The sequence below is a fragment of the Hypanus sabinus genome, chromosome 21 (assembly GCF_030144855.1).
Source record: "Hypanus sabinus isolate sHypSab1 chromosome 21, sHypSab1.hap1, whole genome shotgun sequence".
Taxonomy (NCBI): Eukaryota; Metazoa; Chordata; class Chondrichthyes; order Myliobatiformes; family Dasyatidae; genus Hypanus; species Hypanus sabinus.
In genome coordinates this window covers 69,281,904-69,299,795 of record NC_082726.1, presented here as the reverse complement: position 1 = coordinate 69,299,795, position 17,892 = coordinate 69,281,904, and the positions used below count along the sequence as shown (strand labels likewise).

General features: G+C 36.3%; 1 protein-coding gene across 3 annotated transcripts in view; it reads left to right on the top strand.

Annotated features, from left to right (window-relative positions):
• LOC132379180 (adenosine kinase-like) overlaps window positions 1-17,892 on the top strand; it is a 298,065-nt gene that overhangs the window by 266,102 nt on the left and 14,071 nt on the right. For all 3 annotated transcript variants that reach the window (XM_059946851.1, XM_059946849.1, XM_059946850.1), the window contains one exon: window positions 6,693-6,779. In XM_059946851.1, coding sequence (XP_059802834.1) covers window positions 6,693-6,779 — 87 coding nt within the window. The remainder of the gene's footprint in view (window positions 1-6,692; window positions 6,780-17,892) is intronic.

The following is a 17,892-nucleotide window of genomic DNA, read 5'->3' as shown; positions in this document are numbered from 1 at the left end:
TATTATTTAATATTGCATTAGAACCTTTAGCTATTGCTATTCGTGAGTCTCCTAATATTTTTGGTATTACCCGTAATGAGAAGTTATACAAATTATCGCTTTATGCTGATGATTTGTTGTTATATATTTCTAATCCTAGTAGGTCTATTCCTGCTATTTTATCCTTGTTGGCTCAATTTGGTAGCTTTTCTGGTTATAAGTTAAACTTAGATAAGAGTGAGTTATTCCCTTTAAACGCGCAAACTTTATTGAGTGATAGGATGCCATTTAAAGTTGTTACTGATAACTTTATCTATTTAGGTATAAAAATCACCAAGAAATATAAAGATTTATTTGGACTGAATTTTTTACCTATGCTTCATCAAATTCAGCAACTTACTACTAGATGGTCTCCCTTATTTTTATCATTAGTTGGTCGGATTAATGCTATTAAAATGATGATTTTACCGAAATTTTTATATTTATTCCAAGCTTTACCAATTTTTATTCCTAAATCTTTTTTTGATAATATTGATTCAAAAATTTCCTCATTTGTGTGGCAAAATAAAAATCCTAGGTTAAGCAAAAGGCAATTACAAAAGTCTAAAAAAGATGGTGGTCTAGCTTTACCTAACTTTAGATTTTATTATTGGGCGAATAATATTCGTAACCTAATGTACTGGAAACTAGATTTGGATTCACCTGTGTGCCCACAGTGGGTAAATTTGGAATGTAGTGAGGTTAAGGGATATTCTATATTTTCCGTTCTTGGTTCTTTTCTTCCTATTGATTTAGCCAAATTCAATAAACAGATATCTAACCCTGTTGTTAAACATACACTACGAATTTGGTTTCAATTTCGCAAATTCTTTAATCTGAAAAACTTTGCTCTGGACAGCCCTATTTTATGTAATTTTTTTTTTAAACCTTCATTGACAGATCAAGCTTTTAGTATATGGAAAAGGAAAGGTATAAAATGTTTTCGTGATCTTTTTTTTGAAGGTACTTTGATGTCTTTTGATCAACTATCCAACAAATTTGAATTACCTAAATCTAATTTTTTTAGATACTTACAAATTAGAAATTTCTTACATAAAATTCTTCCATCTTTTCCTAACTCAACTCCATCGGATTTTTCAGATTTGATTTTTACTTTTAATCCTTGTCAGAAGGGATTAGTAGCTTTTATTTATAACATGATTATGAAGATACAGCCAGAAATATCGGATAGAATTAGACAAGAATGGGAAAAAGAACTTCGATGTAATATATCAACAGATAAATGGGAAAAAATTTTACAAATGGTTAATTCCTCCTCTATTTGTGCTAAACATGCTTTAATACAATTTAAAATTGTACATAGAGCTTATATGTCTAAAGATAAACTTGCCCGATTTTATTCGCATATTAATCCTCAATGTGACAGATGTCACTTAGAAGTGGCTTCATTGACTCACATGTTTTGGACATGTCCCACTTTACATAACTATTGGAAGGACATTTTTGATGTCATTTCCTCAGTATGGAATATCGATTTACAACCCCATTTGATTACTGCAATTTTCGGTATACCAAATGAAGATGGCAATCAGCTTTCCCCTTCAATCAGACGAATGATTGCCTTTGTAACATTAATTGCCAGAAGGTCTATATTACAAAACTGGAAAGAAGTAAATCCTCCTACTACATTTCAGTGGTTCTCCCAAACTATTTCTTATCTGAGTTTGGAAAAAATCAGAAGCACTATCTTTGATTCTTCAATTAAATTTGAAGAAACCTGGGGACCATTTATTCGACACTTTCATATGAATTAATTTGGCTTATTTCAGATCCTTTTCTCTACTTATACTTGTTCAGGTATGGAGTTCTGGAGTTCTTTTCTTGACACCTTTATATATTTATAAAGTGCTATTATTGCCCATGTTAGTTTTAGTTTAGTATTTTTTTTCAATATATATTTTTTCTCATATATAATTTCAATTTTTTTTTTCTTCTTTTTTCGACGATTATTTTTGTTTTTTTTTCATATATATTTATATAGACTTGATTGATTTATGTACCTTTTGTTGATGGATGTTTTAATAGGATATTATTATCCTATTACTAATGTAATCTCAAGTTTATTGAATCTGTAATCTATTCATTATTTTGTGTTGTTTTTTTTTATATATGAAATTTAATAAAAAGATTGAAAAAGAAAGAAAGAAAAAATTAATTTTGGACCCAATTTTATTCATTGGATTAAATTACTTTAATTATCTCCCTCTGCTCGGGTCCTTACTAATTTTCAGATTTCTAAACCAATTAAACTCCATCGTGGAACCAGACAAGGATGTCTATTGAGTCCTTTGCTTTTTGATTTGGTATTAGAACCTTTAGCAATTGCCGTTCAAGAGTCTAAAGATATCACCAGTATCTTAAGGAAAAGTACTATTCATAAAGTCTCGCTTTATGCTGATGATCTATTGCTTTTTATATCTAATGTTCCAACTTCTTTACCCTCTGTGTTTCTTTTACTGACTAAGTTTAATCAGTTTTCAGGATATAAATCAAATTTATATAAGAGTGAATTGTTTCCTTTAAATAATTTGATACCAACCAATACTAATCTTCCTTTTAAAATTGTAAGAAAACAATTTACATATTTGGGTGTAACAATCGCTAAGAATTATAAAGATCTATTCAAAGAAAATTGTCTAACCTTAATGAATTATGTGAAAAAGACACTTTCTAATTGGTCGCCTCTCTCTTTATCAATGATTGGTTGAATCAATTCCATTAAAATGAATATTATACCTAAATTTATATACCTTTTTCAAGCCATACCTGTTTTTATTCCTAAGTCTTTTTTTGATTTTTCAGATTCAATTTCTTCCTACGTATGGAAGAACAGAAAACCCGAATTAACTAAAGCCCACCTTAAAAAAATTAAAAAGAATGGAGGCCTTGCTCTACCCAATTTTAGGTTATATTATTGAGCAATTAACATACGTTCTGGTTAGGGTTATATTATATTAATCGTGAGGATTGTCCAATTGGGTCTTTTTGGAAGCCAACTCTAATTTTCTATCATTTCTCTTCTTGGATCCCCTCTTATCTTTAAATAAATTAACTGACAGTTTGGTGATTAAACACACTTTGAAGATCTGCCTACAGTTTAGAAAACATTTCAGTTTAATGAGATTTTCCCTTTCTAGTCCTATTTTTTCTTATTTTTTTTAAACCATCTACGACTGATGTTTTTCAGAGAATGGGATAGATTAAACATTAAACAATTTCAGGATCAGTTTGTTGGAGGGATTCTTTCTTCTTTTGAGCAACTGTCAATGAAATATAACCTGTCAAATATGCACTTTTTTCGATATCTACAGATTAGAGATTTTTTAAGCTCTGAACTACATATATTTCCTACCAGCCCGGATAAGAACATAATAGATGTAATTTTTAATTTGTGGTCTGTTGTTGCGATTGAGAATGCCTCCTTTAGACAAAATTTTAAAAGATTGGGAAAAGGATTTACAGCCTTCATTATCTGATGAGACCTGGAGGGCTATTTTCAAAACGGTTAATTCTTCATCATTATGTGCTCATCATTCCCTCCTACAATTTAAAGTGGTACATAGGGCTCATATGTCTAAAGACAAGCTCTCTTGTTTTTTTGCAGATATATCTCCTTATTGTGATAGATGTAATAATGGAGAGGCTTCATTAATTCATATGTTTTGGTCATGTTCAAGCCTTGAAAAATATTGGAAAGATGTACAGGTTTTCTCCATTATTCGAAGGTAGAGCATTCCTATTATACCGTTTGTAAGCCAAAATGTCGTAAAGCGAAGGAGCAATTACCATTAGTTTATATGGGAAAAATTTTTGAGCGTTCCTAGATCCAAAGAAATAACCTACCAAATCAAACCAAATAACACATAAAACCTAAAATAACATTAACATGTAGTAAAACATGCATGGGCAAGCAACTGCCCGCACAAGGCTTCACGGTCATTGTAGTCTTTCTCGGGGTAAACACACGTATAAAGCAGGCATCTTTTTCTCGTAAAAGCGAAAATCCTCTTTGGTTAGCGAAAACAGATACTAATGTAGGTCTTTTGTAACAGCGAGCTGTCATAAAGTGAACGTTTGAAAAACGGCGGCTACCTGTATTCCAAACTTTTTAAAGTTAATTTGAAGCCCAATCCTTTGACTGCCTTATTTGATATTGTTAAGGCTATAATTTTGGAGCTTTCTCATTTGTGGGTACTGGCTTTTATTTCTCTTATGGCTAGAAGGGCGATCTTGCTTAAATAGAAGGAGGTCTCTCCCCCCCCCCCCCCACACTTGCTCAATGGTTATGCGATGCTATTTCATGTTTAAATTTAGAGAAGATTCATTGTTCAATTTCTGATTCTAACCAAGATTTTCAAATGCTATGGGGACCCTTTCTGAACTATTTTAAAAATCTTTGAATTGTTATTGTTACTAAAATATAGATCTGGGCTATTATTATAAAACACTATATGGTAAAGTACTCTTTTTATTTTCTTGATTTTTTTTCACCAACTAGCTTTGTCTTGGTAGTGGGTACATTTTTTTTTTACATAATATAATTAACCATATTATTATTGTATTTCAAAATTCAATTTATCTTATTTAACTGATCATGAATATGGGAAACCGTGATTGTATCGGTGTGATTTATAGTGCATTTTGTGCTGTCTTATTTAGATTTATATTAAGTATCCTTATGAATTCTGTATTTGTGTATATGAAATTTAATATAAATATTGGAAAAAGAAAGAAAGATGTATGCAGTCAGAATTTTTAAGGGTGGTATATAATGTCAAATGAGCTACTAGCAGAAGTGGTTGAAGCAGGCTTATTAACATTTAACAGACATTTTGACAGGATAAGAAATGGCTAAATGGACTAACTCAGATGGGCATCTAGGTCGGCCTGCAACAGTTGGGATGAAGGGCCTGTTACTGTGCTGCAAGACTATGAGTTGATGCTCTAGTGATAGGAATTGCCAAGTCCTTCAGAAACTTCTTCTTTAATCACTCCTCAAATGTAGATAAATACCACATTTAATTATCTTCTGTAGCCTAGATGCAAAATGCAAGAAATAAATACTGACTTTAATATTTTATCCTTAGGTTGATCAAATCTGTTAAATCAGTTAAAAATCCCTTTCACAATCAAAGCACTGACTGGATACTAAATGAAAAGAGGTATTAGTAAGGACTCGAGAGCAAATTGTTGATTGTCCATGCTTCCGTTGGAGAATGTTGAGAAGCTTGCTTCACATTAAATGGGAAGAAAAATCAGTTCAAGGTTGTGCAGGGAGAGAAGCTTTTTAATTTTATACAGACCACTGCCAGGAAATTGAAATAAATGTTTGTTGTCTGTGCAATTAAAGCTGCATTGAATGTAATTACCCCAGGTGTGAAAACATGTTAGTGTTGGTAAATCAGCTTGAATAACCATATTTTATCCTTTCATTTGCATGAATAAAGACATTTATTCTGAATGTGTTGGAATGTCATTACAAATAAGGAAAGGTCAATAGAAAACAATCTAAACTATAGTGATTTTACAATTCATTATGTACAACTTTGCATTGGATTCATTAGTTTTTTATCAACCTATATAATTTTTAATAAATTTGCATCCCAGTTATCCTTAAGATTGTAAGTGATTTGATTTCACAGGTACTGAGATCAGTTTGGAAACAGCCGGCTCTAGCACAGCTGGAACACAAGGTGCTTGATGGTGTAGGTGGAATGACGAGGCATTGGTGAGGTGGGGTGCAGGATCTGCCATTAATGCAGTGTCTTTGTGTGCTTCTGATGCACGGACTCTGGATTCTCAATGCCATCCTGAATGCTGATTCCCCACTGCTACTGCTTTTAGCCAAGACTAATCGATTGTTTGTGGATAAACTGAAATGAAGCAGCTTTGTGGAGTCCTTGAGAATTTCTCAGTTATAATTGTAATAAACAGTAAAATGTATGCAACTATACTACTGTGCAAAAGTCTTAGATATATATACACACACACACACACACACACACACACACACATACACAATAGCAAGGATGTTGATGACTGCACAGTCCAGTAAACCAATTGCTTAGAATCAAATTACCTTTCATAGTCTCACAGGGCTGCATTACCCCCACCCCTGGCACTCCTTCTCTGCCACCTGCACCACACCCCTCCCGCAGTGCTCCACCCACACCATTCCCAACATCATTTGCTCCTGCCAGATTTACAAACTTGCCCTCCACTCCACATTGACAATTATAGTACTGCATAAAACTTTTAAGCACTCTAGCTTTATATATGTGCCTAAGACCTTTGCACTGTACTGTAATACAATTTTCTCTCCAATTAAATAGTTATTATGGCATTTGTAATGCATTAGAGGTGTATAGTCATGCCTTCTCAGTTCAGAATCAAATTTCTCTTCTGGAATTATGTTGCAAAACCAACGAGTTGCTTATTGAATTTTTTGTGCTTTGTATCATTGTACAAAGGCAGGGCTGTTCTGCCTATAAGAGTGTTAAATAAAGGTAAACACATTAATTTAAAGCTACCTAGCACTATTTTGTGTATCAGAACAGAACTAGCTTTTTAAAATCAGTTTTTATTATTATTACTATTTTACACGGTAATACTTGGCAGAAATTCACATGTATACATGATTTGCTTTCCCACAGCTGATAATGTGACTGCTTATCCTGTCTTGGATATTAAACGAGATGACATTGTCGATACAAATGGAGCTGGTGATGCCTTTGTTGGAGGTAAATATCTCTGTTATTAAATAAATTCTTGGTAATTCCACATACCACAGGCTCTCTCTCTCTCTCTCCCTAATAAGGGGAAAAGGTATCCGCGTTATACAGTGAGAGAGGAGACATAACAAACAACTCGCTGATTTATGATGTTAAAAGTCTATTGCATCGCCTTTTCTGAATTCTGCGCCTAGAGAGTCAACCCCAGAAAGGCTTAGGTCTCTGGACACACAGCCCACGGCAACTAACCTGCAGCTCCCGATGTTCTGTGTTCTCCCATAAGTTTATATACTTATCAAATTGTGATTTGGAATATAAATGTGAACTCAACAGGACTCAGAAAACTTAATCTGATCTGCATAGGAGAAAATTTCTGAGGAAAAAAAATACACCCAATATTATGGTTTGGTTTTGTGTGAAATTATCTCCGTTCTCCATTGATCCAATCTTCACAAAATACTGGAGGAACTCAGCAGGTGAGGCAGCATCTATGGAAAAGAGTACAATGTTCAGGCCAAGACCTTTCATCAGGATTGGAGAAAAAAGATGAGGCATCAGAGGAAAAAGGCCTACCTCATCTCTTTTTTCCTCCAATCCTGATAAAAGATCTTGGCCCGAAACATGGACTGTATTCTTTTCCATAGATGCTGCTTGGCCTGCTGAGTTCCTCCAGCATTTTCTGTGCATTGCTTGGATTTCCAGCACCTGCAGATTTTCTCTTGTTTTTGATCGAATCTTCCCTTGCTTAATGAATATTACTGATTGAAAAATAAGATGCAGTTATACAACATGGAAACGTTGGTCCAACTGGTCCGTGCTGTCCTAGCTGCTCCATCCAAGCTAGTTCCATATGCCCACATTTGGCCCATAGCCTTTGAAACCTTTCTGAACCATATACCTATTCAATGCATTCCAGTTAATTAGTATACATTGGGACCAGTACATTTTGGCCCAATTAAGTGGCTATCCCAATTAGCCAAACTTTCATGGAAATAGTTAGAAAGGTATCTAAAAGACAAACTACCATTTAATTGAGTAACAAATTATGCATTTAAATGAAATACAGAACAAATTAGAACACTACCAATACTACTCCAATACTGTAAAACTGTATTTGTTCTTAATAGTTACTGACAGAGGAATTCATCCAGTGTACACTGCTATGTTCTTTTGATTTATAGTAAATGAACAAAATCAGAACAGACACCTAGTGCAGATAATGGATTTCCTTCATAAAATTCTTTTGATGATTTGTATCCTCAGAATCTTCATTTTCATTGTAACATTTAAGATGTTCGTTGGTACTTTCAAATTCATCATAGTTCCTGAGTTGTTGAAGTGTAATTGTTACATTTTAACTCCCAGCCATTTCTGGCAACTCCAAGTCTAAATGCTTAAAACTGCAATGAGGGAAACAGTTCAAAGTTGTCTTATTGCTTATTTCTCGCCAACTGTCAGTGAATGAGACGGAGCAGATGACAGAGGTTTGTGCAGGGGAACACTTTGCATCCAGTGACCACAATGGTATTAGTTTCAAAGTAAATATGCAAGGAGATAGGTCTGGTTTGTAGGTTGATATTCTAAATTGGAGAAGGACCAAATTTGATGGTCTCAGAAATGATCTAGCAAGTGTGCATTGGGAGGTGCTAGCGAGGCAGATGACAGGCCTTGTTCAGGCGAAGCAGCAAATAAGATAAAAATTTTGACAGAGATACGGGAGTTCCAAAAAGATATAAAACAGCATCTACATGATATTAAGTTCGCCAACATCAATCAAAAAATAGCAGTGGCAGAGACTCGAATTGAGAAGGTGGAAGATTGCGTGCAAAACGTGGAACAGATGCTAAGTAAGATGATAAAAATATTAAATCAATGAGAAATTAAACTGCTTGACCTGGAGGGAAATTCACTGCGCAAAAATATCAGGATATACAATGTTCCCGAAGGAACGGAGGGTTTGTCTATGACGGAGTTTGTACGAAAGTTGCTGTGGGATGCGCTGGAGATTCTTCTGACTATGGAGATGGAAATTGAGAGAACGCATTGTGCGATCGTCCCGCGGCCTACCCAGACAGAAGATAAGCCCACGCTCAATAGTAATTAAATTCCTTCAATACAGTACCAAGGCGGAGATTCTATGAACGGCCTGGGGTAAGAAAAGAGCGCTTTTAGACGGTAAATTAATATATTTCGATCAAGATACCCCCCTCCCCAGCGGTCCTGCAGAAACGTAAAGAATACTCTGAAGTAAAGTGAATACTAAAGCAAGAAAGGATTAGATTTCAAACTTCGTACCCTGCTAAACTTCAAGTGTTTTATCAAGATGAGATCCAACTTTATCAGACAGTGGAAGAAGCGACTACAGACATGAAGGCCAGAGGGTTGCCCATCAGCGTGATTAAACCAAGGGAAAGCCTGGCAGAGGAATTATCCCACTCTGCTTGGGAAATAGTGTGAGAATCAAGAAAGCGGGAGGAGGGCGAGAGAAGTATATCAGGAAGAGACTGGTAGTTTTCCAAAGACAGCCTTCACCCCTTCCAGAAGAGCCATAAGGTTTGGCTAACTTTAAAAATGTTGAGAAGCTAAACGGAAGCAAAAATAGATGGTGATATACCTATCTCGAGAAATACTTATTATAATGTGGATTCTATATTACTCAGTTATCCTTCTTTATTCACTCACTTACTCCTTTTTTCCCACCAAAATGGGAATATATATGTGTGTGTGTGTGTGTATGTATATATATATATATGAGTATATGTGTGTGTGTGTATATATATATATACACACACACACACACACACACACACACACACACAAGCACACATACATACATACATACATACATACAGTCGGCCCTCATTATCCGCAAATTCCGCATGCGCGAATTCAACGAATTGCGAAAACCCGTAAGTGCTCTTCCAGCAATTGATTTTAAGCATGTGCAGACTTTTTTTCTTGTCATTATTCCCTAAACAATGCAATATAACAACTATTTTACATAGCTCTTACATTGTATTAGGTATTATAAGTAATCTAGAGATGATTTAAAGCATACGGGAGGATATGTGTAGGTTACGGTGGATCAGGATCGAAAGAAATTGGAAGTTCTCTTATTCAGTAAGTCGGAACAGGTACATCCGGTACTATTTAGCGTCAGTTAGTCAAACGTTTGCGTTAGTATATATTTTACCTTTCTATGCACATAAAACACATAAGAACGTATATTTCAGCACCAGGATCGGGAACTTCTTCCCGAGTTCGATCCAGTGACAGACCGCTATCGAGTGCGCTCTCCACCGTGCCGGGTTGATGTGAGGATCAAAAACCCAGAACCCCAAAACCCAATAATTAAATCACTGCGTTGCTTAGTAATAATTGTAGCTTTCACTGGGGCAGAGCCTTTCTCACTTTATCCATTAAAATGTTCAGGTCGTTCACTGACTGTAGCCTAACGCTTTTCCAATGACCGCTGGCGTTTCACCTCTTTCTGATTGCTTTATTATTTCCACTTTATTTTCAATCGCGATCATGATTATTTTCATAAACAGAAAAACTGCAGATTCAGATCTCTGCCGCTGGGTCTTAACGTCCACCACACTGAGACAGGTTAAATAAGGTCTGGGGTTCCGCTGGGTCCTAAGATCTACCACAGTGAGACATGTTGAATAAGGGGCGCGAATTTTGGTATCCGCAAGGGGTCCCGGATCCAATCCCTCGCGGATAAGGAAGGCCAACTATATAGGAGGAGTACACAGGGAAATCTTTTCTGTGTAATTGATTTGTTCGCTGACTTTTATGGATACTGCAATGGGAGCCCTCAACTCACAGGTAAGAGGGGCTAGACATTTCCTCTAGCTCAACCCAGGGTTATCTACTAGAGACCTCAACCTTGGAATCACACCTTTGTTGCCTTTTTTGTTATTATTTGCGTTTCTTGGTTATTATTTGTTCAGGGAGTAGATCGATTAAGTTTTATTCTGCTAATTTCAATGATACATTGACAGATAAATACAGATGGCTAAGGACAAAGTAAAATTCATTTCTTTTACTGTCAATGGGCTGTTAAATCCAATCAAACGGAATAGAATTCTATCCAAAATGAAAAAAGAACAAGTCCATGTAGTATAGTTACAGGAAACTCACTTAAGTGATAATGAGCATGGAAAACTAAAGAGAATGGGCTTCACTAATTTGTTTTTCTCCATATAAATCAGGACATGGGAGAGGAGTTACTGTTCTTATCTCAAGCAAGCTAAATTTTGAAAAAGTATTCAAAATGGGAGATAAGGAGGGCAGATATATTCTGGTAAGGGGGAATATAGATGGAAATTCAGATACTCTATTGAATATATACGCAACCCTGGGAAGTGCTATTGGTTTCTTCAGAAAATTACTGATATTATGGTAGCAGAAACAGAAGGTCTCCTGATATGTGGGGGAGACTTAAAATTACAATTACAACCAAACTTAGACGCGTCCAATAGAAAAACCTATGAAACAAAATCCTTACATAAGAGAGTTAATACACTTTTTGAGGATGTTGATTTAATTGATATATGGAGGGACCTTTTCCCCGACAGAAGGGATTACACTCATTATTCTGCTCCCCATTCTGTATATACAAGAATAGACTATTTCATAACATTTGGAAAAGACAAAGACAAAATAAACACCTGTGGAATTGGGATAATGGATGTAAGTGACCATGCACCCATATATTTATCTGTTGATTTTGACCGACAACCAAAGAATACTATTTGGAAACTAAATTCAAGTCTACTCAATGATCCGTACTTTAAGGAACAAATTAAAAAAGAAATTCGTCTCTACTTAGAATTCAATGATAATGGAGAGGTTTCACCTCCCCTTGTATGGGATACTCTGAAGGCCGTCTTAAGAGGGAAAATTATAGCAATATCGTCATATAAGAAAAAGAAAGGAATAAAACATTAGAGGAATTACAAAATAGGCTGAAGGAACTAGAGAAAAAACACATTGAATTTGGCACAGGATACATTAGAGGAAATTAAAAAGATTAGGAATGAAATTAATAGTTTGGCTATGCAAGAAATCAAGAAAAAATTAATGTTTCTGAAACAGAGACATTATGAAAGTGCATCTAAGACTATGAAAATACTGGCATGGAAACTGAAAAAAAAAGCAGTAAATACAATTCATAGAATTAGGGATCCAAGAACAAAAATGATAAAAAACAAGCTAAGTGAAATTCAAGAAACTTTTGAAGTCTTTTACAAAACTCTATATTCCAAAGTTCCAGGGGGAACCATAACCCAAATTGACACCTTTCTGAATTCTCTAGTTACCCAATTTAAGCAAAGAACAAAATAGGATGATGACTGCTGACATAACTGAAGTTGAATTAAAAGCTGCAATTAGTAGGCTTAAATTAAGCAAGTCACCAGGATCAGATGGGTATAAGGCAGAGTGGTACAAAGAATTTTAAAATGAGTTAACTCCTGTTCAACTCTCCACACTGAACTGGGCTCTAAAAAAGGCACAAATGCCACTCAATTGGAAGGAAGCAATAATCTCAGCTATACCAAAAGAAGGCAAGGATAAAATGGAATGCGGGTCATTTAGACCAATATCTGTTCTTAATGTAGATTATAGATTATTTTCCTCCATCATGGCTAAACGATTAGAAGAGTTTCTACCCATACTGATACATAACAATCAGACAGGTTTTATACGACAACGCCAAACACAAGAAAATATACGAAGGACACTTCACATTATGGATCATATACAAAAAATAAAGTCGAAGCAATAGTGATAAGTGTGGACACTGAAAAGGCATTTGGTTTGGTTAATTGGAATTTTCTTTACAGAGTTTTAGATAGACTTGGTTTCCAAGACACAATTTTTAAAACTATACAAACACTATATGACAACCCTACTGCTAGGATTAAAATCAATGGATATTTATCAAATAGTCTTACTCTAGAAAGGGGCACGAGACAGGGTTGTGCATGGTCACTGCTACTCTTCACATTATATCTGGAACCATTATCTCTATGCATCAGACAAAATGAAGATCAGGGGAATTACTATTAAAGGGACAGAGCATAAATTGGCTTGTTACGCGGATGACATTTTGGTCTATCTAGGGCAACCAACATACTCTACCTAAATTGATGCAATCCTTTGAACAATATGGTCAATTATCAGGATACAAGATCAACATAGATAAAACCCAATTACTTTCATATTACTATAGCCCACCAAGAGAAATTGAAAGTAGATATCCCTGGGCATGGCAAACAGAGTCTTTCGAATATTTGGGCATCATTATGCCAAAAGATTTGGCAAAATTATCAGAATGCAATTACCAGCCTTTATATAAAAAAAAATTAAGGAAGATATGGCAAGATGGAACCTGATTCCTTCTTTTAGTCTCAGTTCAAGGATTGAGTCTATTAAAATGAATATACTGCCCAGACTGTTATATCTCTTTCAGACACGACCAATAGAGATTAATCAAAATCAATTCAATGAATGGAACAAGATGTTATCAAGGTATATTTGGCAAGGTAAAAGGCCTAGAGTTAGTCTCAAAACTTTGCAATTAGCAAAGGAAAAGTGGGGATGGGGCCTACCTTCTCTTAGAGATTATTATTTTGCAGCACAGTTGAGAACTGTGATACGTTGGTGCAACCCATCATATGACGCTCAATGGAAAAACATTGAGGAGCGGGTACTTCCCATCCCCAGACATGCAATTTTGGCTGATAACAACCGGCAAAGGTACATGAATACTATTGATAACCCATGGGTGAAATTGACTCTTAAAATATGGAAAACTACTATAAAAGAATATAATCTAGGGCGAGATTTTGCAATTCTTAAATAGTGTACATATGACTCGGATTTTACGCTGAATAAACTGGATGCTAGATTGAAGGACTGGACAGCTAAAGGAATAACAGTTCTTTGCAACATAATGAAAGAAGGAACACTGTGCAGTTTTGAAATGCTTAAAGAGAAACACTTACTAGAAAAACAAGATTTTTATTGGTATTTACAGATACAACAATATGTTAATAAGACATTTAAAAATGTAACCAAGGCAAGTACATGCTTGATAGAGCTATTTAGAAAAGCATATAATTCAGATAACGGTAGTAGAATCATTTCAAGCATGTATAAGGGGTTGTCAAATCTTAAAACACATTCGACTTCATATATTAAAACAAAATGGGAGAAGGAAAGAGGGATAATTACATCTGAGGAAGAATGGACAATAATATGGAGGTATCAATGGAAGTGTACCAAATATACCTTCATACCTTCACAGAAATGGATGGAGTTCAGATGGAAAAGCTTGATAAGATATTTTATTACACCCTCTCAGAAATCCCATTATGTTAGTAATCTCCCTGTTTGCTGGAGAAATTGTGCAAATCAAAATATAGAAACATAGAAAATAGGTGCAGGAGTAGGCCATTTGGCCCTTCGAGCCTGGATCACCATTCAGTATGATCGTGGCTGATCATCCAACTCAGAACCCTGTACCTGCTTTCTCTCCATACCCCCTGATCCCTTTAGCCACAAGGGTCATATCTAACTCCCTCTTAAATAAAGCCAATGAACCGGCCTCAACTGTTTCCTGTGGCAGAGAATTCCACAGTTTCACCACTCCCTGTGTGAAGAAGTTTTTCCTCATCTCGGTCCTAAAAGGCTTCCCCTTTATCCTTAAACTGCGACCCCTCATTCTGGACTTCCCCAACATTGGAAACAATCTTCCTGCATCTAGCCTGTCCAATCCCTTTAGAATTTTATACATTTCAATAAGATTCCCCCCCCCCCCCCCAATCTTCTAAATTCCAGTCTGTATAAGCCTAGTCGATCCAGTCTTTCTTCATATGAAAGTCCTGCCATCTCAGGAATCAATCTGGTGAACCTTCTTTGTACTCCCTCTATGACAAGAATGTCTTTCCTCAGATTAGGGGACCAAAACTGCACACAATATTCTAGGTGCGGTCTCACCAAGGCCTTGTACAACTGCAGTAGAACCTCCCTGCTCCTGTACTCAAATACTTTTGCTATGAATGCCAACATACCATTTGCCTTTTTCACCACATGCTGTACCGGCATGTCCACCTTCAATGACTGGTGTACAATGACACCCAGGTCTCGTTGCACCTCCCCTTTTCCGTTCAGATAATAATCTGTTTTCCTGTTCTTGCAACCAAAGTGGATAACCTCACATTTATCCACATTAAATTGCATCTGCCATGAATTTGCCCACTCACCTAACCTATCCAAGTCACCCTGCATCCTCCTCACAGCTAACACCGCCGCCCAGCTTCGTGTCATTCGCAAACTTTGAGATGCTGCATTTAATTCCCTCGTCTAAATCATTAATATATATTGTAAACAACTGGGGTCCTAGCACTGAGCCTTGCAGTACCCCACTAGTCACTGCCTGCCATTCTGAAAAGGTCCCATTTACTCCCACACTTTGCTTCCTGTCTGCCAACCAATTCTCTATCCACATCAATACCATACCCCCAATATCATGCGCTTTAAGTTTGCACACTAATCTCCTGTGTGGGACCTTGTCAAAAGCCTTTTGAAAACCTAAATATACCACATCCACTGGCTCTCCCCTATCCACTCTACTAGTTAAATCTTCAAAAAATTCTGTAAGATTCGTCAGACATGATTTTCCTTTCACAAATCCATGCTGACTTTGTCCGATGATTTCACCTCTTTCCAAATGTGCTGTTATCATATCTTTGATAACCGACTCTAGCATTTTCCCCACCACCGATGTCAGACTAACCAGTCTATAATTCCCTGGTTTCTCTCTCCCTCCTTTTTTAAAAAGTGGGGTTACATTAGCCACCCTCCAATCCTCAGGAACTAATCCAGAATCTAAGGAGTTTTGAAAAATTATCACTAATGCATCCACTATTTCTTGGGCTACTTCCTTAAGCACTCTGGGATGCAGACCATCTGGCTCTGGGGATTTATCTGCCTTTAATCCCTTCAATTTACCTAACACCACTTCCCTACTAACATGTATTTCCCTCAGTTCCTCCATCTCACTAGACCCGCGGTCCCTTACTATTTCTGGAAGATTATTTTTTGTTCCCTATGATCAATTCACTTGTTTCTGACTGTAAAGGACCTACATTTGTCTTGACCAATCTTTTTCTTTTCATGGATCTATAAAAGCTTTTACAGTCAGTTTTTATGTTCCCTGCCAGCTTTCTCTCATAATCTTTTTTCCCTTTCCTAATTAAGCCCTTTGTCCTCCTCTGCTGGTCTCTGAATTTCTCCCAGTCCTCAGGTGTGCTGCTTTTTTTTTGCTAATTTATATGTTTCGTCTTTGGACTTGACACTATCCCTAATTTCCCTTGTCAGCCACGGGTGCACTACCTGCCCTGGTTCTTTTGCCAAACTGGGGTGAACAATTGTTGTAGTTCATCCATGCAATCTTTAAATGCTTGCCATTGCATATCCACCATCAACCCTTTAAGTATCATTTGCCAGTCTATCTTAGCTAATTCCCATCTCATACCTTCAAAGCTACCCTTATTTAAGTTCAGAACCTTTGTTTCTGAATTAACTATGTCACTCTCCATCTTAATGAAGAATTCCACCATATTATGGTTACTCTTACCCAGGGGGCCTCGCACCACAAGACTGCTAACTAACCCTTCCTCATTGCTCAATACCCAATCTAGAATGGTCTGCTCTCTAGTTGGTTCCTCGACATGTTGGTTCAGAAAACCAATCCGCATACATTCCAAGAAATCTTCTTCCTCAGCACCCTTACCAATTTGGTTCACCCAATCTATATGTAGATTGAAGTCACCCATTATAACTACTGTTCCTTTATTGCATGCATTTCTAATTTCCTGTTTAATGCCATTCCCAACCTCACTACTACTGTTAGGTGGCCTGTACACAACTCCCACCAGCGTTTTCTGCCCCTTAGTTTTATGCAGCTCTACCCACATCGATTTCACATCCTCCAGGCTAATGTCCTTCCTTTCTATTGCGTTAATCTCCTCTCTAACCAGCAATGCTACCCCACCTCCCTTTCTTTCCTGTCTGTCCCTCCTGAATATTGAATATCCCTGGATGTTGAGTTCCCATCCTTGGTCACCCTGGAGCCATGTCTCTGTGATCCCAACTATATCATATTCATTAATTAATTACAAAAAATTCAAATCATTATCATATTTTTGGGACTGCCCTGTTATCAAAGACTACTGGAGGGAGATACACAATGCCCTACAAGACATCTTTAAATGTGAAATACCCTTAGAGAGTAGGACCATATATTTTGGGTATATACCCCAAGAATGGTTGAAAAGAGATAAATATTTAATGAATATACTGTTGGTAGCTGGTAAAAAGACTCTTACTAGGAAATGGTTATCACAGGAGAGCCCAACTTTAAATTCATGGACATTTACAAAATGGGGAAGATAAGAGCATCTGTTAACCATAAGCTGGAACAATTTGATTCATACTGGGAAAAATGGTTTAACTACAAACCCCATTTCCAGAAAAGTTGGGATATTTTCCAAAATGCAATGAAAACAAAAATCTGTGGTATGTTAATTCACGTGATCATTTATTTAACTGACAAAAGTACAAAGAAAAGATATTCAATAGTTTTACTGACCAACTTAATTGTATTTTGTAAATATACACAAATTTAGAATTTGATGGCTGCAACACACTCAACAAAAGTTGGAACAGAGTTAAAATAAGATTGAAAAGTGCACAGAATATTCAAGTAACACCGGTTTGGAAGACGCCACATTAAACAGGCTAATTGGTAGCAGGTGAGGTATCTTGACTGGGTATAAAAGTAGTGTCCATCAAAGGCTCAGTCTTTGCAAGCAAGGATGGGTCATGGCTCACCCCTTGATGCCAAAATTCGTGAGAAAATTGTTAGTCAGTTCAAAAGGAACATTTCACAACAGAAGATTGCAGAGAATTTGGGTATTTCAACATCTACAGTACATAATATTGTGAAAAGATTCAGAGAGAGACATCTCAGTGCATAAAGGGCAAGGTCGGAAACCACTGTTGAATGTGCGTGATCTTCGAGCCTAAGAAACCATCATGCTACTGT